The sequence below is a fragment of the Apostichopus japonicus genome, chromosome 13 (assembly GCF_037975245.1).
Source record: "Apostichopus japonicus isolate 1M-3 chromosome 13, ASM3797524v1, whole genome shotgun sequence".
Classification (NCBI taxonomy): Eukaryota; Metazoa; Echinodermata; class Holothuroidea; order Aspidochirotida; family Stichopodidae; genus Apostichopus; species Apostichopus japonicus.
In genome coordinates, this window is record NC_092573.1 from 24,318,914 (window position 1) to 24,343,768 (window position 24,855).

Below are 24,855 nucleotides of genomic sequence, written 5' to 3' on the forward strand. Positions count from 1 at the left end.
TATTGTTTTTGAATAGATTGTACTTTATTTCTTTCATAATAGGTTTCCCTAACATACTGATAAAGTTATAATAAAGGCACTGGTTACATTGACTTTCTTTTCCTGTCATACATTTTTCTTTTTTAAATAATAGACTCCAAAATGCATTCTGTAATTCTGAGATTAAGAAACTGTATAACGCAAAACGATTTGGGTAAGATTTGGCTTTTACTTCTTGTTTAAATAATCATATTGTTACTTGCACCAAATGCCTGTATCGTCATGACAACAACAACAATTTATGAAAATCCAAAAAGAAAAAGACATATATTCAACATTAAACAAAAACAATTACTTTTGCAGACAGAATATTAAAAATTATTACACAGTTAATTGAACTTACTTCAATAACAGTGATTTTCATAATTCAAGATGTTTCACATCCAAAACTAATAAACAATTAATCAACAATATATGTCAACGAATTTTATTTAGAGACAATAAAACTTTGTGCCATCTGTCCTCGTAAGATATATTTCATTGTCTTACCATATTAGAGGAAAGAATAGCACTAAATGTTACACAATAAGGATCTTTCTTCACTTAAACATTTTAAACCTTTTTGAAATTAGAAACATTCTCCTATTAGAAACATTCTCATACAAATTAAATTGCACTTCCTGCTAAATATCAAATTTCTCAGTGTTACCATAAATTTACAATTTATAGCTGAAACAAGACTAGAAGCTATATGAAACCATAATATTGCCTGTTAAACTTATTTGGAGTTGTATGGAATGAATACATAGAAATAATAATTAAATATTAATAGAATGATGAAAGGGATATTCTGGTGACAGACAATGTGACACTGAAAAATATTCTACACTGTTACTTGAAAACCCCCATCTCAATATCATGTCCCTAACTCAAGGTATGGTTGCTTGAATGTAACCTATCTGGACTGGCTTATCCCTCGGTTCTTCCTAGGAGTGGATCACAGCAGGTGGCCTGTGATGTCATAACGACAAATGTTCTTTAAAGGTCTTACTTCCATAATCTTCTAGTTGAATTATCCTTGTGGCTTGATACATTTAGAATATTAATTTAACTGTCAAGATTCTCTGTATTAAGAATACCATCAAAATGCCACTTTTATTGTAGTAATACTATATATCCCTCATTGAATAAATGAGCAAAATATGAAATATAAAGGGTAAAAAAAATCAGCCGCATTACTGTGATGACATCATTCACTGTCTGTTGCAAGATGCATTCACAAAATACCATCAAATTTGAAACTTCATATCTATGTCACACAAAATGCAGTGAGGATGTGGCTTTCATATAAAGATGCTGAAAATTTCCAGGAATTTAATTAGGCAATCAATTTCAGCCACCGAATTTCCCTTTAAGCTGATTCTACCTTGCAATGATGGAGAAATGAAAATAATAATACTGTTCTCTTGAGAATAAGGCAAGCTCTCATATTTCATGCAGTCAAAGAGTCGTCACAGTGAATCATGACCTTAATAGCGTTATCAGCGAAGGTCTCTGCTGTGTTGAATGCTTCTAAGCTCTTCTCCAGCGGGTAACGGTGGGTTATCAGTGGGACAACGTCAACAAGCTTGTTGGCAATCATGGACAGAGCGATTGGATATCTGATGAAAAAAAGGGGCAAAATTCTGTTCAAAAAATGATTGATATCGGTAGCAACTGTCTAGTGTCAAGGCGTAAAAGCTTAAGTTCTTCGACACATACAACTGCAAGGATTTGATGAGGTTACGTTGGAGGGGGGGGGGGTGGCTAGAGGCTCTTAGGTATGATATGGATGCTAAATCATTGAATATACTATCTGTAACCTTGAGGCAATGGCAAGCTCCCAATTCCCCAATCAATCTTTCACCATGTATTGCAGTATACTGATTGTGTACCATTATAACCTCTCCCACAACTCAACCCTATACACTGATCACACTGGTAAAATAAATAGTCATTTTTGTTTTTCGTATTAAAAACCCAGGTAATATCTACTGCATCTCAAAATAAGGAGGGCAGCAAACCACTCTAATTGCACTTACGTGTTAGCGTAGCGCTGTGTGCCACGAATGTCGATCTCTCGAGTGTTTGCGACAAACTGTGGAAATGACTTGATTGGATTTCCATGGCCAATCATTTGGAAGACACCACCGGGTTCGGTTGCCTTCAAGAGATAAAGTTAAGTCTTGTTGTGTACAATAACCTTACAGAATGAAGAGTGTTAGGTCAGAGGGGGAGACAAACAAAAATAACCTGCTGAGTTATTTTATTAAATCAATTTGCCCTGCAGTAGTCTACCAGCAATGACTGGGCTCAACATTAAACAATCAGCCTAATGCAACACTAGTTTATATTATTTCAAAAAAAAAAGATGTTGCCAGAAAAGTTTCCACCTGCACTTTGTCTTGAAATAATTTTCTTGAGGTTTAAGACTATTTTTATTATTTTACAGTCAGTTCTTCATTTGTCTCTGATTTGCTTGCAACATCAAAATAATTCATATGGGAAAATGGTGACAAAAACAGATGCCATCTTTTAACAACTTAGTTAATGTGATATAGACCAGGCAATATACACTTTATGAGTAATTAATACCCATCTTACAGCATTCATAATTAAAACTCTTACATAAATGCCAGTATGGAAGCTGCTCTCAACTCCAGAACATTCAAGGGTAATATCAGATCTCCATCCAAGGATAGAATGCATCTTCTCTGCCATTTCCTCAGGGTTTAGACTCGGATCAATTTTGAAGCAAGAAGATGCTCCGAGCTTCTTTGCAACATCAAGACGTTCCTGTTGAATATCTGGAAGACAAGTTAAAATCGGTGCAAGGTTAGTAGTTTTCTATCCTTACAGTGTTTGTTCACTCTCTATATAATGCCTAAGCACGCACAACGGTGGTGCAAGGTTAGTAGTTTTCTATCCTTCCAGTTTTTAGTCACTCGATATATAATGATCTAAGCACATGCAACAGTTACAGAGTTCATTCATGTCACAATCATAATTGATAATATAAATGGAAGCTATGAGCCTGAATGCAGACCTGTGCATGGTACGATATTGGTAAAGACTACATGACCTCAAGTAGTGCTTAGTCCAAGTTTTATGCAGAAGATGAGAAACTTTACCAAGTGATACCCTAAAATTCAGGAATACTCCAAAATTAAAAAATGGAATTAATGCCATCATGGTTAAAGGTTTTAGCGACATAAATATATTAATCAGATGTAGAGATGAAACATTTTAATTTTCATATGACCAAAGACTATTGAGAAAACAAAACATTCCTTGACAAGACCACCCACATAGCCATTAATAAATGCTTCATCAGCTGGTGAGTAGTTTACTCTATATGCTCACTTCCTTGATCATGAATCAACATCAACTTTGAAACCCATCAACTACTTAGGCATGTTCTTGACCACATCTTGAAAGGTCATCGCAAAAGATTAAGTACTTGTAAAAGTCTTTCATTTCATAGCCATTGTTTCAGCCGAGCATGACCTAGAGATGTGTCTGATGTAAATCTGCAAGAAGTTGCAAGGTTCACTCTTGACTGACTTTAAACTTGAAGACCCAGACAAGCTGGTATATGATTTCACATGTTAAGGACTAGTTGATATGAAGGAGTCAATGACTCCTGACACACAAGTCACAGACTAGCTTATTGGTGTGACTCATGTGTCAAAGACAAGCTGACATGTAGGAAGTCAATGACTAAATGGTATGTGACACTTTACAAAGCGGTATGTGACACACCAGTCACATATTAGCTGGTATGTGACTCATGTATCAAATACTAGCTGATATGTAGTAAAGTCAATTTTATAGTCACAAACTAGCTGCTATGTGACTCACGTGTCAAAGATTACCTTATATGTAGAAGTCAATAACTACATGGTATGTGACACTTAAGTCACATATTACTTGGTATGTGACTAGCTGTTATGCAAGGGTCAATTGTTATGTACATGGAGATACTTTGAAGTGTACTGTTCACATGCAAACACATAACATTAACATGAACATTCAAACAATTTTACACCGTAAGTGTTGAAATCTACGTGATTACCATGACATAATGCATTGCAGGAGAATGAAAAGAAAATGTGACATCTAATTACCCGTGATAGCTATTTCAGATGCACCCATTGCCTTGGCCGTAAGCAAAGTGACTAACCCGATTGGACCTGACAGATGAAAACAGACACGATAGATCATCAAAACACAAGAATAATATATATATATATATATATATATATGTTTATATATATATATATGTATATATATATATACCTTACTTCAAAACTAAACATGAAATACCAAATATCCTACAGATACACACACATCTACATCTCATTTAGTTAAACTTCATTAAGATGGCTCAAAAACATGCAACTATTAACATTTGAAATAGATGACAAGTAAGTTTGAAGAATGCCCCTATTCTACCTACCAGCCCCAAGGACAAGAACCTTATCACCGAGAGTAAGCTCTGCTCGCCTACAGGCGTGGATGGCTACGGACAATGGTTCCATCAGGGCGCCCTCATCTAAACTGACATGATTCGGTAGTCTGCAAAGAAAGTAATTCAATTTCCGTAGAGATGGTAAATTACAAGATAAATATCAAAAACGTGATTTAAAGTGACTAGCTGACAGAGTGTTATTCAGTCACACAATTTGGAGATTGAGTCCAATCATTACCAGTAACATTCCTGATTTAAGCTGATGACTCAAGTAACTGCATTTTCTGTGAGGAACATTCTCATTTGGAGAACAGTTGGCATCTTGGAGACCAGTCAGACCAGAGTCTGATCTGGTAACACCACTGGTAGTCAATGGGGTAGGCTGAAGCTTTGTGACATGTTTGTGATGTAACTTGACTCACTTGTAGCAGAAGTCAGCAGCATGACAATGATATCTTCGAAGGGATCCGTCATCCGGTGGAACAGACAGGACAAAACTGTCGGGGCAAAGATTGTAACGTCCATTCTTACAAAGTTTGCATTTGCGACAAGGAACTCCAGGTTCAATAGCAACTCTGTCACCTGGTAAAAGAGAGAAAAGTTTAAAATGTTTTTAAAAAGAAAGTGTAGAAAAAATATCAAAGAAACCCTTATGATCAACTTTAATCATAAAAAAAACCCATGAATAAAGTCTAAATGCTTCTAACAATGCAAACCCAACCCCAAAACATTAAATTGTGTGTGACAGATGCTGTCATAAAGAAATGCCATGGTGAGGTATGCTCTACAGCAAAACTGCTGCAAACTGTAGCATACGATCGTATCGTAAAGAATTGAACAGACAGTGCAATAAATGGTGGGGTATGCTCTACAGCAAACTGCTGCAAACTGTAGCATACGATCGTATCGTAAAGAATTGAACAGACAGTGCAATAAATGGTGGGGTATGCTCTACAGCAAACCGCTGCAAACTGTAGCATACGATTGTAACGTAAAGAATTGAACTGACAGTCAATTAATGGTGAGGAATGCTCTACATTAAAACTGCTGTAAACTGTAGCATACGATCGTATCGTAAAGAATTGAACAGACAGTGCAATAAATGGTGGGGTATGCTCTACAGCAAACTGTGCAAACTGTAGCATACAATTGTAATGTAAGGAATTGAACTGACAGTCAATTAATGGTGAGGAATGCTCTACATTAAAACTGCTGTAAACTGTAGCATACGATTGTAACGTAAAGAATTGAACTGACAGTGCAATAACAAATAATGCTTCAGATAAAGATTTTAAGCCAACTCACAGTACTGAGCAAATTGTAGTAAATAATTATTATTATTATAATGCAAATATTTTATGTAAATTTCTGGGTTGGGCCTAGTTATATCATCCATTATGAGTGCAGTATAAAGCGGGTCTAAACGTTAGGCTCAACAGGCTGTAAAAGTGTAAATCTAGCATCAAAAAGAAAAGGAACTAAATTGTAGTGTATCAAAAGAAAATCAATCAATCCCAGCATTTCTTCTTTACCGACTTTAAGGTTCTGAACTCCTGGTCCTACAGCGGACACTGTCCCACTGGATTCGTGGCCTAATATCAATGGTTTCTTCACCATGTATTCACCAATACCGCCATGTTTCTTGAAATGAACATCAGAACCACAGATACCCACTCTTTGCATAGCAACCTGCACCTCTGTAAAAGTAACAAGAGTTATGTCAATTGGTATTGTCCATTCTTATGCTACAAATATAGTCAAATAGTCACATACACACCTTGGTGTCACCACGTTTTCAAACTTTCACCTCTGATGACCTCAAATGACCTTTGACCGACCAATAAAAGCAGCAGGGGACCACCTACACAACATGTGTATCTTTCTACTTCATTTGACATACATACAGGCTTCCCTTCTTGAGATATCACATTCGCAACTCAGGTTTTCAAACCGCTGATAACCATCAATGATCCTTGACCTCCAATAAAGACAACATGGTTTTACAACGGAGCTTCCACATACTAAAAATATGGAATACATCCAAGATTCCATTCTTGAGATATCGTGTTTGCAACATTTTAAACTTTGACCTTTGCAGACCTAAAATGACATACAACCTCTAATCAAAGCAATAAGTTTCATCAACTCAAGATGTAACATCCTCAGAGTACTAAATATGAGATTCATCCAAGATTCCATATTTGAGGTTTCATGTTTACAAAGTCTTCACATTTTCACCAGAACTCAAACAAAATTACATCAGAACACCACCATCAATGACAGGCACCTTGAACTAAATATAAGGCATCCACACACAAAGTTTGAGATCCATCAAAGCTTCCTTTCTTGAGATAACAGGTTTACAAGTGCGATACATACTGTATGCACAAAAACACACACACACACATACAATTAACATGCTTGTCATCATGAATGCAATGATTATGATTTCCAGTGACACTAGCAATGAAAGTCTGTGGAAAATCTAGCCCTAGGGTGCCTTACATTTATCTTATAAACTCTGATTTTGGGTATTATTCTGAAGGTTGGGTGTACAATTTGCTGGAAAGAAATTGATGACCTTATCCAAAGAGCAGCTTCAAGTAACAGTAAGACAGAAATACATTTAATCTAATTTATTAGATGTTATATTTACCATTTGGGCCTGGCTGTGGAACTTCTCTGTCTTCCTGTGGATAAGGGAATAGGTGAACACACAATGAATGAACCATAATCTACATATACTGACAAGAAACGGCAACTTGATAAAGCATGGTTAAAACATGGAACACCTGAAACATAACCAATGGTAGTTTACCAAGTACAAAACATCTAGAACCAGTTTACCAAATTTAATCTACTTTACCACTCTTCAATTTAGTTCACCTTTAATTTCCTTTAATTTACCTTTAATTTTTAGTTTACCAATCTTTAATCTAGTTTACAAAGTACAAAATATCTAGAATAAGTAATTGTAATCAGATCACAAAAATTAAACACAAACCCTGCAGTTATGATTGTCCGACACTGGATTTGGTAAATGGTTACTTTTGCATGCTTTATAGATTGCTAAAATAGTGATGGAAACAAAAGTTTTAATGTTTCCTGGCAGTTTTAAAAACAGGATCCTAAAAGATGATGTAAATTATATTTTATTCTTTGCATTAAACATCATTAATTTTCCACTTTCAAATATTTGATTATGTTTTAAGTTACCTTTAGAGGCTATGCAGGTAGTATATGTGAGAGTACAAAATCTGCAGGTGTTTCTGCGATCGGTTGTACCAATTAACTATCTTCTGTTATTTCTGCTGACCAAATACAATTCCACCCATGTTCACTGATGGTCTCATTTGCACATTTATCAGGGAATGCATGGAAACTATCGATGGTTATTTTAACTTAGCTGATTCAGAGACCTTGGGTCACACATGCAGGTCAAGTGTTTGTAAGTGAGATATTTCAAATTGTGATATCCAATAAGCTGGTAGAATATCCAGTACTGATCAAGTTATTGTCTCTGTGCAGAGTTCACTGAAGGGGAATTTTCTACCAGGTGACAGGTTATCTAAGAAAGAAACTTATGAATCGAACCATCTTCCAGCAATTCCTTAATCTTAGTCAACATTGTTCTTCTTCTTTTTTTTTCATCATGAAATTTACTTGAAAATGTTCAACAAGGTATATCAACTTAACTTCAATGAAATCCAGAAATTGTGCTCATTATCAGCATATGCCCAGTAGGGGGTACTAGTCATGACAAAACTCTTTGAGCTGGTCTCAGGCGCGTAGCCAAGGGGGGTGTTTTGGGTGTTCAAACACCCCCCATGGCCCAAGTGCCCCCAAAAAATATATGCAGAAAACACCAGTGACTTGGAGAGATACGCTAGTGATAATTATCCCACCCTCCTCCGGGCCTCCCTCGAGTCTCTTCCAATCGTCCTTACAACAATGCACTACAGCACGTTACAGTATATGCCCAACTTATACAAACTCTAAATTATCGCACTAATGGGATTTTAGCTTTACCTTTAGTGCAGACTCTAAGAGAACCGTGATACCAAATATGCCAATATCAATGATGTGAGAGTACCGTTAACTCTTTGGGTTCCCAGTTTGCTTGTCAACAGACTTCTACAGTCCAAACGAAGGGGAACTCTATAGGTCCGCAATTCCCTTGATCTTTTTATCTCTGATTCCCTAAATTATCCTTCTTACAGTTCAAACTTTTGAGTTGAAGTTGAACCTAGTTGCTTGTAAATTATATATATTGAGAAAGGTATCTCTTTAGGTTCGCATTTTCCTTGCATCAATAATTGAGTCTATATAGGATTACATTTTTCTGATGTGAATAGAATTATTCCACAAAATAATTATCAATATTCTTTTGCATGATTTGAGCTCAAACATTGCACCATTTTGCATCTAGAGGCCTTAAAATTCCATTTTTTTTGCCAAAGGGGAGTCAGTTAATTGCCTGCCCATAAAGACATATATCGCTTTTGGTATATGTACAATTCTTGCTTTTAAGTTTGTATCGTGCCACACGATTTCAAGTGCAAGAAATGAACACTACTGTATAGTCTACTCTTATAATGTGTTTTAGCTTTTCCTTTTTTAAAATTTCTTTAGCCCAGTAATATTTTTTTTTGACTCTTAAGAGAACTTTCAAAGGATCAGACCATTGTATGTATTTAACTTACCAACAGCAAATCATCCTTTCCTGTTGTAACTACTGACAAATTTTTGTCTGTAGGGGCCATGCTTGTTATTTATTTTGTGCAACTGCAAGAAAATAGAACATTGTGATCAAATATTCCAATGCAAGTGTACAAGCTAGAGGAACCGTGTGCTTGGTGGAGACATGGGGGGGGGGGGGAGGGGGACAGTAACCTATAGTACACAGGCAGCCAAGTGAATTACAATGTATACCCCACTATTTGTCCAACAGTTAACTAACCACTGTGCAGAGCTTAGAAGGTGCAGAGTAATACAATTTCAACCCGTGTTTGACGAAGTTGCAAGCAATTAGGGTTCAAACTTCAACGCAATCATTATTCACATTATATTTTTTGAAATCCGTAGGGTGAATGACAGTTATTAGTCCTTCAATGAACTTCCATAAATGTTCTATGCAACACAACACTTGGCATCTTTTGGGAGATTATAAGATCAACCACATCAATTCAAAACATTAAGATGATCAGAACCAGCTCTCATAATTTCAGGTGCCATTTCAATGACCACCTCTCACAGACCTGTTTACAATTCTACCTGTAGGCTAGATAGTACAAGAAAACATTCTTGTCCCTGTGTTAATTGTACTTGTAGGATAGGAGTTTTAACTTTATATGTCTAGGCCTAACTTAAGTACGTATTGGAACGATATTAATAATGAATTAGACGCCAAAAGGGCAAAATGAAGGTGTTGAGGACCTCTATACTACCTGGTACACCTACAATCTTCAGAAGCCATCTGATCTTTGCCATATATATATATATAGGATCGGGAGCATGTGATCAACGTGCCTGGTGGGCTAATCTGTTTACTAATCTTATGTTGACAGTCCCTGGTTCATCAAACGTACGGTTGTAAGTAAGAGCCATGTATGCAACCTGAATCGAGTTATTGCCATATTGGCGTAACACAGGATAGCAAATTTGCAGATTTTTGTCGAGTTCCATCTCGACAAACAGGCCAACTTTTGAACAAACTGCCTTGCATTTAACCTTGCTAGTTTGAAATTTCAACTAGATAAAAACATGAAATTGTCGATTTACGGAGTTACAGTAAATGACATATAATTATTAACAACAATGGTGTATACGTCACTGGGGTGGGGGCTAAATAACGTGGAAACGCACGTTCAGTCGGGGGAATTTTTCTACATCCAGTCGGAAAGAGTTAGACCTCCGGGAGTACATGCTCCTTTTGGGCAAGTACACCCTTATGCCGGTCAGTTTAGACCAAATTAATTATAGACATTATATTCTAAAGATGCCTCACAATGCACGTTTTTGATTGTTTAAATTGTTTCACTAACATTAAATATCATTAAATATCATTTATCACATGTTTTTTAAATGTCGTGATATGACCTATAGGCCTACCAACCGGGCCGCCATAATAAGTTTTCGTAAGTTTTTTTTCAAGGCCGCAGTAGAAAAGAAATAAAAATCGATTGCCAACTTGAAGGCAGTTCCCTGGTGTAAACTACATAAAATGTTAAAGCGGACACTCTGCAAGCTGTATATTATATATTTTAGAATAAAAAACTGGTAGCGTCAAACGTGGCGCTATTATACGATAGTTATTTACATTTTTCAACTCCGTGAGAGATATACTGACATGTAACTAGAACATGGACATGGGGAGGACCCACGGGAATAAGTGCATGGTGATCGAGGGTCTTTTGGGCGTAGATCAATTGTGAGCCTGGGTGCTCCCAGGCTTAGTTTGTGAAGCTTAGTATTTTTTTATTACACTTTACATCAAAGTAGTGTGCCAGAGTGTTCGTGATCATACACGGTGATTGCTAACGCAGGCCCGTGACAAGGAATTGAAGAAGTATGGTTGATAGGGAAGGGATGCCCCCCTGTGCCCCAGCCTGACTATACAACGTTCTTTGCGGTGTCTAAAGCTAGTTGAACACGTACCTGTATCATCGTGCACTATCAGAAATGGTGGACAGGCCGATAAGGTGGAAAGGTTATACAGCGTGACAACACTCTTTTAAACAGGGTTTATATAATGTTATGAGCACATTGTGTGTACTTGCGTTATATATATATATATATATATATATATATCTATATATATATATCTATATATATATCTATATATATATATATCTATATATATATATATATATATATATATATATATATATAGCTGCGTGACCTGCATTGGGAGGTGACGGGACAATTGAGTCGGTGAGTGCATGTTAAGGCAGGTTGGGAGTAGTGTATACTATAATGGTTTGGGACACATGTACATCGATTCCACCCTGGTGCAGTTACTCAGACACACCTACCACGCAAGGATGTAGGGTATTCCCCTCTCCGCCCCTCCCCTCCCCAAACAAAATCAAATGTAGTTATCATCACAACCTGGCGGTTAGACCTAATATGTAATCTAAGTTTGAATCAGAATTACACCATCTGGCGACTGAGTCGGCTTCAATGACCCGAGGAGTCATACCCCGCCTTTATAATATCCAGGATCTGCCCCTGAGATCTCCACCCCTGCTTTCAATCTGTCCGGGATTCTATAAAAGGTAATCATCACAAATATTGATCCATCTTCGATAAGGCGAATTATGTCCCCATGCATGATGCTGAACTCATTTCTTGGCACAGAGAATGTCTTCGCTTAATATATCAACTCACCATGTTACTTTCCATGAGGTGACTACTTACCCATATATTTTAGGCAGGGGAATCTATTCCTGGTTATACTGATAGGCACAAGTCGGATGGGGCTCGGGGACAAAATTAAGCCATGGCTTGAACTCGTTATAGAAATACACTCAAAAACATAAATGACTAATTTAGAGTAAACGAATGCGTCAATGCGCATTTTATCATTTTATTTATATCATTTCTTGCGTATGATACACAAACTTGAACATAGGGTTTGTTGGGTAAGGTATCTATAGCAAGGACTATCTACAGAAGGCAGTCGGTGCATCAGAGACGAAAATTCACTGAAGTTTGAATAACTTCGAACCATGCACATGTCTGTGTGCAGCTATATAATATACATCCACGTTTCCTTTAATGTTAATGACATCTATATCTCGCGGTTGCATGTTCTCAATCGATCGCAATATACAGCGGTTGTTCTGACGTCATGGATCATGCAACGAACACGTCATTGTAGTTATATATGGTGTTTAAAACTGACGTGTTCCCCCTGGGCGAATAAAATGTGAGAATCATATCCGGGAATGAATATATAATTAATTGCGCTTAATGCCTAAACTTCACCCGGTGAAGAAAAAAACGAATCTAGCTTCGTTTTTTACTTTGATCTATTTGCAATGTGAGTCTGATTAAAATACTTAGTACAGGCTAAGTGTGCAAACTTGCACGACGACCAAACTCAAAAAAATGCTTTAGAACTATATCACTGCACAAAATATACCAATACGTTAAATCATAGTATTGGGTTTATTGCGTCGTGTTTCGGTATAATTACTAAAAACTCACATCGTTGCAGTTTAATATCTATATGAACACTTTTCCGAGTTTTAATGAAGGATAAATGAAAATCTTGAAAAATTAACAGTTGATTCAAAGTCGGCGCACGCACGCACGAGTTTTGACTGATGACTTCAACTTGAGCCCTGTACTGCGAGCTTTATAAGTTTATGCTTCAACGCATGAGAGTCCACCACTACTCCGCCCCCCCCCCCCCCCTCTTCGTCTTCTTTATATCCACGAAACCACTCTTAGAAACTGCACCGGAAGCAATCTTAGACATATTTCCCATTCATAGGCTAATATGAATAATGTCCTTCGGAATAGTTGGAAGGAAGTCCCAATAATACTGGTATAGGTTCTGCTTATCTTCTCAGTCTGGTAAAATTCTTGTCGTATTCACACTTTTTCAAAAGAGAACGCGTACTTCTTGTGTTGTCTTGGCATGTGACGAAGAGCGGGACTCCGAGGGGAAAACCTCCCGGGGGTACCCGCACGTCCTTCTGATCGCCTGGGTTGAGGTGATCCACTCATTGGAACACTCACCAACCTATCATTGTCTATCACAACGTCACGGTATCTCTTCCATAACAATGGAACTAGCAATGGCCGCAATGCCGAGGTGGTTAAAACGAGTATCTGCGTCCCTAGGAATATGTAAATCACATGCCCAGAAAACATAAGATATGCAACGTGGCCGGACATGACGAAAGAAGCAGCCAAGAATCTGAACCCGTTCAAAGGTAACCAAGCTAAGTAGGAAAGGAAACTGTAGGCAACCGCTGCATACTTCTCTGTGTTTTGGTGACGACGTTTTCGGACGATATGCCTCAACCGACCAATTGGCGTGTCGGTGCTTAGTTTTGGCGGTCGTTTAGATGTCCGAGTTAATATGACAGTCTTTAACCAGTACACAAAGCAGACTGTAAAACTCATGAAATAAAGTAGAGCACGTGAACCAAACAGCGTCACTGATATGGTACTGGATTGGGAGGAACATTTACCGGAAATTCGACTCCACTTAGCAACGCCAGGCGTTTCCATTGTTGAATCATCAATATTTAATAAGTTAAGAGGAAGCAATATCGTCGCCAGTGACATGGACACTAAAAATAATTCTGCTATCCCTTTAGATTTGGATGGACCACGTCTCCGGCCACTACGAGACAAAGTCTGCGAAAATAAAGTCAAAACTAAAATGGATGCGAAGAATGTCATATCCTCAAAAAACTGATAAAGGATACAGAATGTAAATGCCAGACCGTTTATGTTACACATGGTAGATGAAAGCAACGATTGTAGGGTGTACATTGAAAGAAATACCATATCCAGAGTTGCCAATTGGCGAAATGTTGTCTCGGCAACAGAGTATGGCTTGCCCCTCCGACAAATCGAAAGGATATACAAAAAGGATCCATTGCTAAATATGCCCAGCATACACAATGAAGGAAATGCACAAACCTGAATCCATTTAATGCCCGGTAAAATGTTGCAAATCTCAGTGTTATTTGCGAGTTTCTCAACTTGCTGATCATCCATTTTTCAAGCAATCAGATTCAACCAGCCTGATGTCGGCCTAATTTCGCGCTGGACATATCACAGTTATACTTATGAGCAACACGTACGTATCCTGTCGAATTCTTATAATTTTGTTATGTCTTGACACAGCTGAGTTGAGATTTGAAGGCCTGTTCAAGCAAGTTTATCGAAAATAAGTATATTAGTCTACCATCCGAACGGTCAGTGTAAACCAATGATATTTGAAAGAATTAATCCACCACAATCAGACGTGTACGTATACAGTTGACTTACAAATGTTACTAAGCAATGCTTTAGAAAAGCGTTTTTCTCTCTTGATTATCTACCAATTGGAAAAACTGATTGCTTTGAAGACGTATGTAAATTTAACGAGCCATAATTCGAGAACACGGTTACCACTTAATAACTGAAGTATAAAACCCGATCTCGCGGCACTCGGTCACGCAACGTCAAAGTGCGATGTTTTTCTACGGTCGCCAATAAATGCCATTATCAAAGTCCAATTTTAATCGCTCATATATACTTTTTGGGACTCATCAGGCGACAGTAAGAATCGAAACCATGACCTTCGTGTCACAGACCTACATGTCTGTACCACTCACCCATAGTGATTTTACTGGTATGAATGCGTTGTATATAAATATACGTTGCAATATTTCTAATGTAATGCCATGTAAAGGCTTCCGTTATACTTTCGTTAGTTGACAACGATTATGTAAAGAAGTTAATCGGGTTTACAACAAACATGTTATAAAAAAAAATAGTCTCGAATAACAGTTCTGGAGATGCTGGTAGACCAGCTACCACCACAGCGGTTACACAACTAAGCCAGGCTGAAGAGAAATTTAATTCAGACGTAAATACCTTGGTTAAAATACGGGCATATTCCGCTTACAATTCCCCCAAGTAGGCCTACCTGCGAATATGATGCTTTACGTTTGACAAAGAATAACTCTAAATATACAATCATGGATCTCGAGTACAAGTACTTCTAAGAAGCTCTGGTACTCGACGAAAACGCTCATTGTGTTCGATGATTAAACCGCTATTAACTGGTTCCTGCTCAATTCACGTGACAACCCACTGTTGCAGTAAAAATGTTCGGACAAAGTCACGTACTGAGCTCACGGCTGAGCTCGGAGCGAATGAGTTGAGATTTTAATTAGTCGCCCCTATGGAACTCCAACAGGTGTAAAATATAGTATGATGATGATGTTGAAACATAATATGAAGATACCCTACTAATATCTCAAATGTTGTTCTAACGTACGTGGCTGGGCTGCTAAAAATAATGTTCTAACATAATGTTGTAAACCGGCTGCACATTGCCCTACTGCAGCTATAGACCGCCGACCGTGAGTCGTAGCAAACCTATACGGTATTTTTCAATAACAGTCGCACAAGACGCATGCTGGTCTTATACCACTGACAACCCAGTGAACTCGTTGTTAACGACCGGTGCTTTGTTACTTGTTAGGGCACATGTGAAGTTATTTCCTAGTGATTGACTAAATTTGTTGAAACTTATTTGGCAGTTTTCTTAGGAGATTCCCCGAATGAGGCCGACGAGACTTACAACTGGGAAAATTCAAAATATTGATCAGTTGTAGTTTAGCCGACCACACACTGCCCTACCGGTCACGACCCATCGGACACAACTCTACCGTCGTAACCCAGTTTCCATTGATCCCTGAACGTATTGAAACACTAGTTTTACTTACAATCCGTTGCGATATATGATGCATTACTATGCAGAACATGTTTTTCATGAATATTCATGTTATTAAATATTACAGGAGCAATTTATTTTTATTAAATTTCAGCGATATCATTATATGCCCAAAAAAAAACAAGATATTACAAAAAGTCTTTAAATGATGAAAATATTGGAAATTTAATGAAGATGCAAAATGAAAGAATTGTGTTAAATTAGTTTACAAATATACCACATTTGCAAGAGATTTTGTAAAATTACAAAATGAAACACTGGTGGCTATTCACTGCGATTCTAAGAAGATTGAGAAAAGTAAACTTGCAAAATAATAACTAATCTACAGCAAGCAAATTTCAGGTCTCATTAGTTGAACAATAAATTCCCTCTTCTACTCCCCCGTTTGCCTCTACCCTAGTCCCCCCCCCTCCCCCACATTATTTTGGCTCTATTGAAATGCAATTGATGTTGGCAAATTATTACACAAGTTCTTATATATACACATGTGACTTGAGTATTAAATAGTTGAAATGCACACGAGAAATTATAACACCACAGAAAGACAAAGGACAAACTTGAACAGGTGCTATACATTACATTTGTTGTGTAGACAGGTATTTGTTAGTTTTACATCATCGTCAATTTAGAATGATAATGAAAAGTTCAATCTTGTAGAGTGTAAGCAAGTTCCTTGATGCCAAAAAGTATATAACCATTAAATGAAAAAGAAAAAAAGTCCAAATAATAATCAAGTCACCAATCTTTCAAACATATTCAGGTTTTGCATAGTTAATCGAACATAAATAATCAAAAAAATATCTTTGGTAAAGAAATTGCTGGACCCTGCCCCCCACCATAGTTAATATATAAAGGCACATGAGCAGAAAACTCTATTCCATGAAATCAGCAAAAAAAAAAAATTCATACTGGTTTGCTGGTGGAAGTTTCTCTGCTGTGTTGGACAATCTACTGTTTGCCATGTAATGGCCACCAAAGTTTCTAGGTTAAATCCTGGTTTCTGAGTCTGTATCACAACTGAGAATATGCATTAAATCATGACAGATCTTTGGATGTGCTTGTAATCGTTTTGTGTTGGAGTTCATAGTATCGCTTGAATGTTGCTAACAAAGCATTCCTATCATGAAAACACATCTTGAATATAAGGTGACATATTTTAAAGAAATATTTTTCTGAAACAATGATAAAAGTGAAAACACCTGACTTTGTTTACCTTCCTTCACGTCATAAACATTACAGAAAAAAAATATAATTTTTTTTCTAAAAGCATAATGCTTGTATGATTGTCAGATAACTAACTTTGTTTTGAATACCATATATTTCATTTCATATTATCCATGAATACACACCTAATAAAACATTCACTCAAGAACATCTGCTTTGCCGTGAACACTGATGACATTACATATATATATGACTGCAACACTGAAATATATGATGGTAGTGTCTAATATAATCTTCTACAGTTGTCTGGGTTCTGGAAGAATTTTTTCCTGTGTAAAATATTTTGAAAACTTAATATAAATTGAATAGTTTGTTTATCAAGAAAAACACCTAATGTCCTGACCAGATGCAAAATGGTACCACCCACTTCCTGAAATAGATGTGAATTTCTTCATTTCACATTTTTGTAATTTTTGTTTTTACGAAAGTAACTGGCTACAGTGAAACTTATGATATCATTAGAGAACATTAAGGAAAAAAAAACAAAAAAAACAAGTGGCCTTCTTATATTTCATGAAACTGATTGACTGCAGTAGACAAAATTAAGACAGCCATCTAACTTCTGTGACCAAGAGCATAGTTAATAATCAAATATTCTATTACATTCCAAAAAGTTTTGTCCTAATGCATTTCTATATTAATTATTAATGATATAAAAATACAGTGATTTGGAAAATGTTCAGCATTTAATATTTTTCCTTTACTCTCTTTATTAAACCTTAATTAACACTTATCAGCTGGGTTTTTTTATGAACTTAAAAATCAAGCACTATCAAATCTTTACCAAAATCATCTCTAAAAGCTGCTTGGATACCAATGTTTACATATAAAGCACTTCTTTGTGTAATGGTAGAATATCATGTAACACAATGGTCCTGTACAGTTAATTATATAATATACCAAAATACATGCGAGTCCAAAACTGGCCACACACACACACAGCAAAAAGTTCTTATTGACATTTGGACAATGGTACCGTAGATCCTGTGATCTTAAAGCTACCCTGTAAAACGTTGGAACTTAAGGACATCTTTTGATTCGGTTGCTGGCCACCAACGTATACCTCTATCATTCCCGGCTCTACGACTAACTGGTCTTTGTATACCGCCATCATACGAGCCTCTATAGTGAAAGTGAGAGACACCATACCCTTGGCTTTGATCTCTGTTCGACTAAATCCAACCAGCTGAAGGTTAGGAGTGGGAACAGAAGCATTGACCCACTTGATGTAAACTTGAGTGACCTGAGAAAGAGAGAGAGAGATGGAGAAGGAAGAATGTTAATGTAGTTTGATTAAACTGTAATACCTGGAGGTAACAGAAGTTTGGATTACCTCAGACACGTCCTCTCTTTTTTATCTTACATGGGCATCCTAGTGGATTACCAAAATTAAAGAAAACGGCCAGATGCATTTATTATTCAGACAAAGTTCAAATAGATACAGTGGAACAATTTCTTGATGGTAAGTAGGCTATTTAGCTATTCTGATTTTGATCACAAAAAGTGGAAAGTGAAAATTTATCCTCCTTTCTACAGATTATACAAATATTGTAAACAATACCAGTATTTGTATATATTACAGTTTTAATGATTATTCCTGTCATTTCCACATCTCAATGGTTGACAGTATTGTCATGTGACTAATATTTTTTTTATACATTGCTATTTATATTTCACTATAACCTTTGACCTCTTCTCACCTCATCACCATCTAATGCTCTAGTGAGGATGATTATTCCTGTCTATTCCACATCTCAATGGTTTACAGTATGTCATGTGACTGATATTTCTTTATACATTGCTATTAATATCTTTGCTATGAACTTAGTCCTCTTCTCACCTCATCACCGTCTAATGGGCCAGTGTTGGAAACAGTTACATGAAGTGTTTCATTCTGACATGTTTTGATAGAGGATGAATCAATCTTGAGGTTGCTGTAACTGAAGGTAGTGTAGGACATCCCATACCCAAATGGTATCAATGGTTCACCTTTAAAGTATCGGTAGGTGCTGCCATGGGACATGTCATAGTCATCAATGGCGGGAACCTGAAACAATACAAATTGCAAATTTACATCATCGTCTGGCTTCAATTTTGTGTAAATCATATTGTGAGCCATGCTAGCACATTCAAGTTGGCTTACTTTCCATTGCTAAGGTAAATTCAAGAAATTTCCAATAGTACATCATTGCTTGGCTTCAGTTTTTTGAAAACACACTGTGTGAGACTTGCTAGCAAACTTCAAGTTTGGCTAAATACTTTCTGTTGCTATGGTAAAATCATGACATTCCCATAGTGCATCATAATGGGTCATACCTCATAGTAGTTCCCTGACTGATCATAAATATAAACGTTATCAGCTGTACTCATCATCACATAGCGAGATGTAAGATATTATGATAATCTAGGCATTGCACATATGTCAGTCACCAACAAAGCTATTTTACGCCTCAGATTCTTTCAATAAATAACGGCAACATTTGGAGAGTAAAATCTAAGAAGCGAATAACACAGACCTGATCGAGAGATGCTGGCCAAGTAGCTGGGAGTCTCCCTCCGGGGTTAGCTCCAGGTGCATTGATCAGCATCCGTCTGATTGATTCACCCGTTGCCTGCGACGGGTAGAAACACTCGACGATGGCATTAACACCGCTGTTCGCCATTGCCCATGAGATGTCTAGAGGACCAGCGTTGAACAATAACAGTATAACTGGTTTACCAGAGGCTGTGAAAATAAGAGGCACCTTTACTTGGTCAATTGCACAGGGTAAATCATTTCATGATAATCAATATTAAGTAGAGATAATTTCTCTTTTGACCAATAGGTCCCTTTAGGACCAATAGGTCCTTGCTCTCAGCTCCTCCATCAGAGGGTGACTATCATAGGCTTCATCAACAGGTTCCCATGTGGATGCAATCTTAAGAGGACTACTTTTGGATCTGATTCTTAGCTGCAAATGCATGGACCTGATAGTCTAGATTGAAATATTGCAGGGAAGGCTGTTCCACATAATTTTCTTTAAGCTTTGCAAGATGATGATATAGATAATGAATTTAATATTATATGTTCTGGGCATTTATAAATTATAACTTAACTATTGGTTTGCATGTGTATGAGCTACATTCACACCCATATTTCCTGTCATTAAAACTATCATTATTATTTTTGAACTGTACAGTATTTTTGTATCACCATAGCTTTCATGTTTTTTTTCTATCCTATTATAGGTTTTATGGTGTAGACCTTTTTGGCGATATTTTTCTACTATTTGCTTTAAATGTTTCCTGTATATTAATTGTTTCAATTCCTGTAAAGCGCTTCAAGCAGCGTTGCTGATGAATGCGCTATTTAAGTACTATTTAATTATTATTATTTTATTAAGGATATCAAGTTAAATCCAATTCTAAACATCAGAACAACTTCAAAGTATTCAAATGTCATACTGAGAGTTGTGGGATCTAAAGTGACCAGGTGTTAAGGGTGTCAGTGCTAAAAATGTTACCAGTTCTCTCCAAACACGGTAGAACAAGAGTGCTAAATGCAGTTAAGAGACAGGTAAGGAAGGAAGCAAACATCAGTTATTTATATTCTATAGTTGAGAGTTGTGGGAGCAGGACAGATTATGAGTTTGTCTGTCAGAAGACATTGTGTTGTAGATACAGGCAGCTCCCAGGGAATAAGTAGTGAAAGATTCTCAGATGGTATTTACAAGTCTACACACACTATACACAAGGCAAATGTTTATTGGTCATCAAGTCGTCCACGACGACAAAATTTCTATCTGGTAAACCAAATTCAGCTTTGGAGGTCCACCGGCAGATGACATGAAATTCAGGTTGCATTGTTATATTAAATCCCCCAAATCACTTTGGAGACTAGAAGGGTTGTTTGATTGTCCCAAAGCTTGTTTTCTTCTCACTAAGCCAGTGTGTACATGCTCCTTCTTTGTTGTTTTTGCTACATTTTTTGGGGACATCCGGCTGTCCTGACAACCTAAAGGTAAAAACCTGGATGAGACGAGGGAAATCCTGAAAAAAATGCTTAAAAATTTGCCTAAATAAATGATACATAAACCCATACCATACATAACAGCATCTTTCAGAAGTTGTAACTGCTTTCCAGGTAGACTTATCTTCTTTCGATCCTGGCCTTCAGTCTCCACTCCAACTCCTGGAAAAGAACAAAACTGTTAATTCCAAGATGGAGTGGATGGTCGGGTACGGGCAATGTACACAACTGCTCCATTCTCCATTGAACACTTGACATATAAACAACATGTACTTACGAAGTACAAACTAAATAATGGAAAATTATTCAATATTATTAAATGTTACAAAATGTAGCTCCATTTTACATTTAGACACCATCCACGTTACTAACATTTCTCAAATGGGAGGAGCACCCCCCTAAGACTCCCCCACCGCTCCCCCCCCCCGGATGACATATCATCTTAGCCTCACTCTCCAGTACAAAACTGGTGGTTGCACCCTCCTGCTATATGTTTAGGATACTTACCAGTACCAAGACAAACTACAACAAAGTCTGCACCAGTCACTGCCATGGCGATCTGTGACTGTTGGTACTTGTCACAGATTGGAGTGTCACATCCCTGTCCAAGCATGACCTTTTTGACTGAATCCTTCAAGCCTTGAAATGGATTCTTGAAGAAACGAGGAACAGTATCTGGAGCATAATCTCCCGATAAATCGTCCGAGTTATTGGCGAAAGGTCCCACCACCTGTGATTCCAAGAGAGTAAAATAAGACAGAGAGATGTGAAGAGTGAAATTAGAAAGGTAGAAACCGACTGAAGGGACAGTTGACTGGTCAGTTTAAACCACCTGACCAACTTATCAAATAGAAAACAGTGATTCTGTATTCTAGCAACTTTATGACTGAATAGATGTTAAGTTGTTTCCATAGAAATTTATATCCTGTTGCTATATTAATATTAATAATTATACATATACATTGCATATTTGCTGTCAGTAATTATATATATTGTTTTTCTAATCAGCAACATACTATGACAATCTATCCTTGATTTCTGTTAAGTTCTTAATGCCAGCAAGTATGCATATAAAAGAATCAAACTCTACTAAAACCCTTCTTTCAGGAATAACTAAAATAGTAGAAAAATCCTCTGCCTTGCTACCTTCTTTACATGCAATATATTCCTGTATCAAATGTACACAATACAAGAATAGACTGAGCACAATTCCTCACCGCTAGGTTGTTGACTGATTTGAAGTCGACTGGTAGGGTATTTCCCTCATTCTTCAACAGAACAAATGTCTTCATCGCTGCCTGTACAGCCAGCTCTTGATGTTCAGGACACTCCACGACTCTATCGACCTAAACATGAAGTTAAGATTTAACGATTTTATGTCCTTTTACACTCCCATAAAAAAATGCACGTTTCCGGTAGTACTAGGCCTTCCTTTGTCAGAGAATGTTGAGGGCTTTGTTGAAGGAGATGTTGTGGTCATCTGAAGGCTTATTTACAAGGACTTTCTTGTAGCTAAAGTTGATTGCTTTGCAAAATTGTTAAAAATTAGCCAAATCTTTATTAAAAACCACATCCTCATAGCGTTTGTATCGTAAAGATACAAATTTTTCAATATTTTTGACATTTTGTAAATGCATCTGGCAAAAGCATGATGATGTCATCAGGGCACTTCAGCTCAAAATGTATTTGTTTGTCTTTATTATATATTAATTATTAATCCACAGAGGAACAGAATATTTCTACAAAAAAAAGAAGAAAAAAAGATACATTTTGATGAAATTCTAGTTACAGAAAAGTTTGGCAGGTTACAAAACTCCCAAACATATCAGATTTACAGGATGACTCCACAAGAAGATTATGATAGCATAATTAAAACTTTTGTGATTCAACTTCCTGGAGTAGTTTGAAGGTTTAGCCAGTCAAAATAGGTCACATTAAATCAAACATACCTCAAATTAATAGGGGCATGATATTGAGATGGGGTTCTCAACTAGCAGTGTGGAACCTTTTTCTCTTTAATATGTTTTACATTGTTTTGTCACAAAAATATCCGTTTCAAATTTGAAATCATGGCTTTGTTATAGAATTATGAAATACAAATTTTAGGCCAGATTTTGTAGAATCGAAAATCTATGACTGACCTCCAACATTGTAAATGGATTCATCTCTGGAGGGTCAAACTCTCCGAGACGGAACCGGGTGTAGAAGAGTGGATGTAATCGTTTCTTGATCAGATCAACGGTTATCATCTTGCTCGTGACCGCATCGTTCAGGTAATTATACACGGTTGCGACGTTGTTTCTCGCCAGGTCTAAATTGCACCCCGCCGTTAGTGATTTCGCAGCCGTCTCTGTGTAGTTTTTAGTGAAGTTGTGCGAGACGGGCATGATCTCCATTGCAAGCTCGTCGCTGACTACGTAGCCTTTAAAGCCCCAGTCGTCTCGAAGGATGTCTGTCAGAAGTCTTTTGTTTGCGCAGGCAGGGATGCCGTTAACACTGCAAAATTAAGTATCCACAAGATAGTTATGCAACCAAACAACAATGCAATTATCTGCTAGGTAGTTTATTTGTACCATTTCATTACACTTTCTCCTTTTCAATCGAAGAAAAAAAAAACACAATTAAAAACTGCAACTACAGAGTAGAATGATTGGTAATTACTAGATGATAAAAGAGAGATTATTCTGGTAGCATAATTCCATATTTTGATCAGTTTACTGATATACATCAGTTGGTGAAAACCAGATCCAAGTCATATATATTTGATCACAAATACATAAATTTTTGAATAGCTTGTAATGGTGTTATGATTTGCTTTGCTTTGGCAAACTCTATTATACTAACCATTATATCAGTATTTAGCATCAACAATCAGATTAGGCAACAAGGACAACTTAATTACCAATGGAAACCCTTTTCATCATAAGTAGGGGCATGACACCGTAATTTTAACCTGTTCGAGAGAGAGTTGAACAGGATCCACAGTTTGCCAACTAGCTAATAAAACTGAAACAATATATATGTTGTAACAAAACTTTCAGAAGAATAGGTAGTCCCTTTCACACCCCCCCATCAACCCTACCCCCCCCCCCTTTATCATGGAAAACTCACTAAAAGCTTTCTAAAAGATTGTCATCGAGACTCAGATCATCCTACATGTTATATTTGGACATGAAAATTTGTAAGTTTATCAATTAAAATGTCTAAGGGGTGGACGCCAAATACTCGTTTTAGTGTTTAGCATCATATGTGACCATTATTTGGCTTTATTTATTTATTTATTTAATATACAAAATTTCTATAGCGCCTTATCCAATCAGAAATTGCTCTACGGCGCTTTACAGTAAAATACAAACAATCATTATATACAAATATATAAATCGATAATGTAAGGTATAAAAAGGGTAGAAAATTTGTTAAATACCATCTGACAATAAATTGTATAAAAACTGCAAATGTAAAAGCGAAAATGATACAAACAAATTCTTAAAATTTGTAACATATTTTGGTGCACAAAAATGCTGTTTAATAATCTGGTGTACTGCTCACCTATTGTAGCTGCACATTACACTGTAAGAGCCTGCTTTGACACACTCTTTAAATGCAGGAAGGTATGTTTGAAACAAGTCCACATCTGTGACCTGGGCACCAAGAAAGAAACAG

General features: G+C 36.8%; 2 protein-coding genes and 1 long non-coding RNA gene across 5 annotated transcripts in view; 1 reads left to right on the forward strand and 2 right to left on the reverse strand.

The window, feature by feature from the left end:
• LOC139978618 (sorbitol dehydrogenase-like) lies at positions 1 to 10,076 on the reverse strand. Of its 3 annotated transcripts, none has more exons than XM_071988972.1 (10): positions 9,937 to 10,076; positions 9,193 to 9,274; positions 7,146 to 7,179; positions 6,022 to 6,186; positions 4,912 to 5,071; positions 4,478 to 4,596; positions 4,146 to 4,211; positions 2,647 to 2,825; positions 2,061 to 2,182; positions 1 to 1,640 (listed from the first exon to the last, which is right to left on the reverse strand). In XM_071988972.1, the coding sequence occupies exons 2-10, from the start codon at positions 9,250 to 9,252 to the stop codon at positions 1,472 to 1,474; spliced, it is 1,074 nt and encodes a 357-aa protein (XP_071845073.1). In that variant the 5' UTR covers positions 9,253 to 9,274; positions 9,937 to 10,076; the 3' UTR covers positions 1 to 1,471. The 3 variants fall into 3 exon arrangements, with proteins under 3 accessions (XP_071845073.1, XP_071845074.1, XP_071845075.1); XM_071988973.1 differs by having other exon boundaries at positions 9,926 to 9,977; XM_071988974.1 differs by lacking the exons at positions 9,193 to 9,274; positions 9,937 to 10,076 and adding an exon at positions 7,706 to 8,343.
• LOC139978620 (uncharacterized) lies at positions 2,774 to 19,755 on the forward strand. Its single transcript, XR_011796986.1, has 3 exons — positions 2,774 to 2,853; positions 18,560 to 18,645; positions 19,638 to 19,755. It is a non-coding gene; the product is annotated as an uncharacterized lncRNA (long non-coding RNA).
• LOC139978617 (uncharacterized) overlaps positions 16,106 to 24,855 on the reverse strand; it is a 16,258-nt gene continuing 7,508 nt past the window's right edge. Inside the window, exons 6-13 of the mRNA XM_071988971.1 lie at positions 24,742 to 24,833; positions 23,334 to 23,688; positions 22,410 to 22,538; positions 21,700 to 21,922; positions 21,265 to 21,354; positions 19,700 to 19,908; positions 19,024 to 19,230; positions 16,106 to 18,426 (exon numbers count right to left, since the gene is read on the reverse strand). Coding sequence (XP_071845072.1) covers positions 18,136 to 18,426; positions 19,024 to 19,230; positions 19,700 to 19,908; positions 21,265 to 21,354; positions 21,700 to 21,922; positions 22,410 to 22,538; positions 23,334 to 23,688; positions 24,742 to 24,833 — 1,596 coding nt within the window. The 3' untranslated portion in view covers positions 16,106 to 18,135. The remainder of the gene's footprint in view (positions 18,427 to 19,023; positions 19,231 to 19,699; positions 19,909 to 21,264; positions 21,355 to 21,699; positions 21,923 to 22,409; positions 22,539 to 23,333; positions 23,689 to 24,741; positions 24,834 to 24,855) is intronic.

Bases quoted from the DNA above. Each gene is read 5' to 3' on its own strand.
- LOC139978618 (XM_071988972.1), bottom strand. From the start codon at position 9,252: ATGGCCCCTACAGACAAAAATTTGTCAGTAGTTACAACAGGAAAGGAT. The intron at 4,212-4,477 runs GTAGGTAGAATA...TTCATCTGTCAG, and splicing joins GGTTCTTGTCCTTGGGGCTG to GTCCAATCGGGTTAGTCACT. The intron at 1,641-2,060 runs GTAAGTGCAATT...TTTTTTCATCAG, and splicing joins ACACAGCGCTACGCTAACAC to ATATCCAATCGCTCTGTCCA.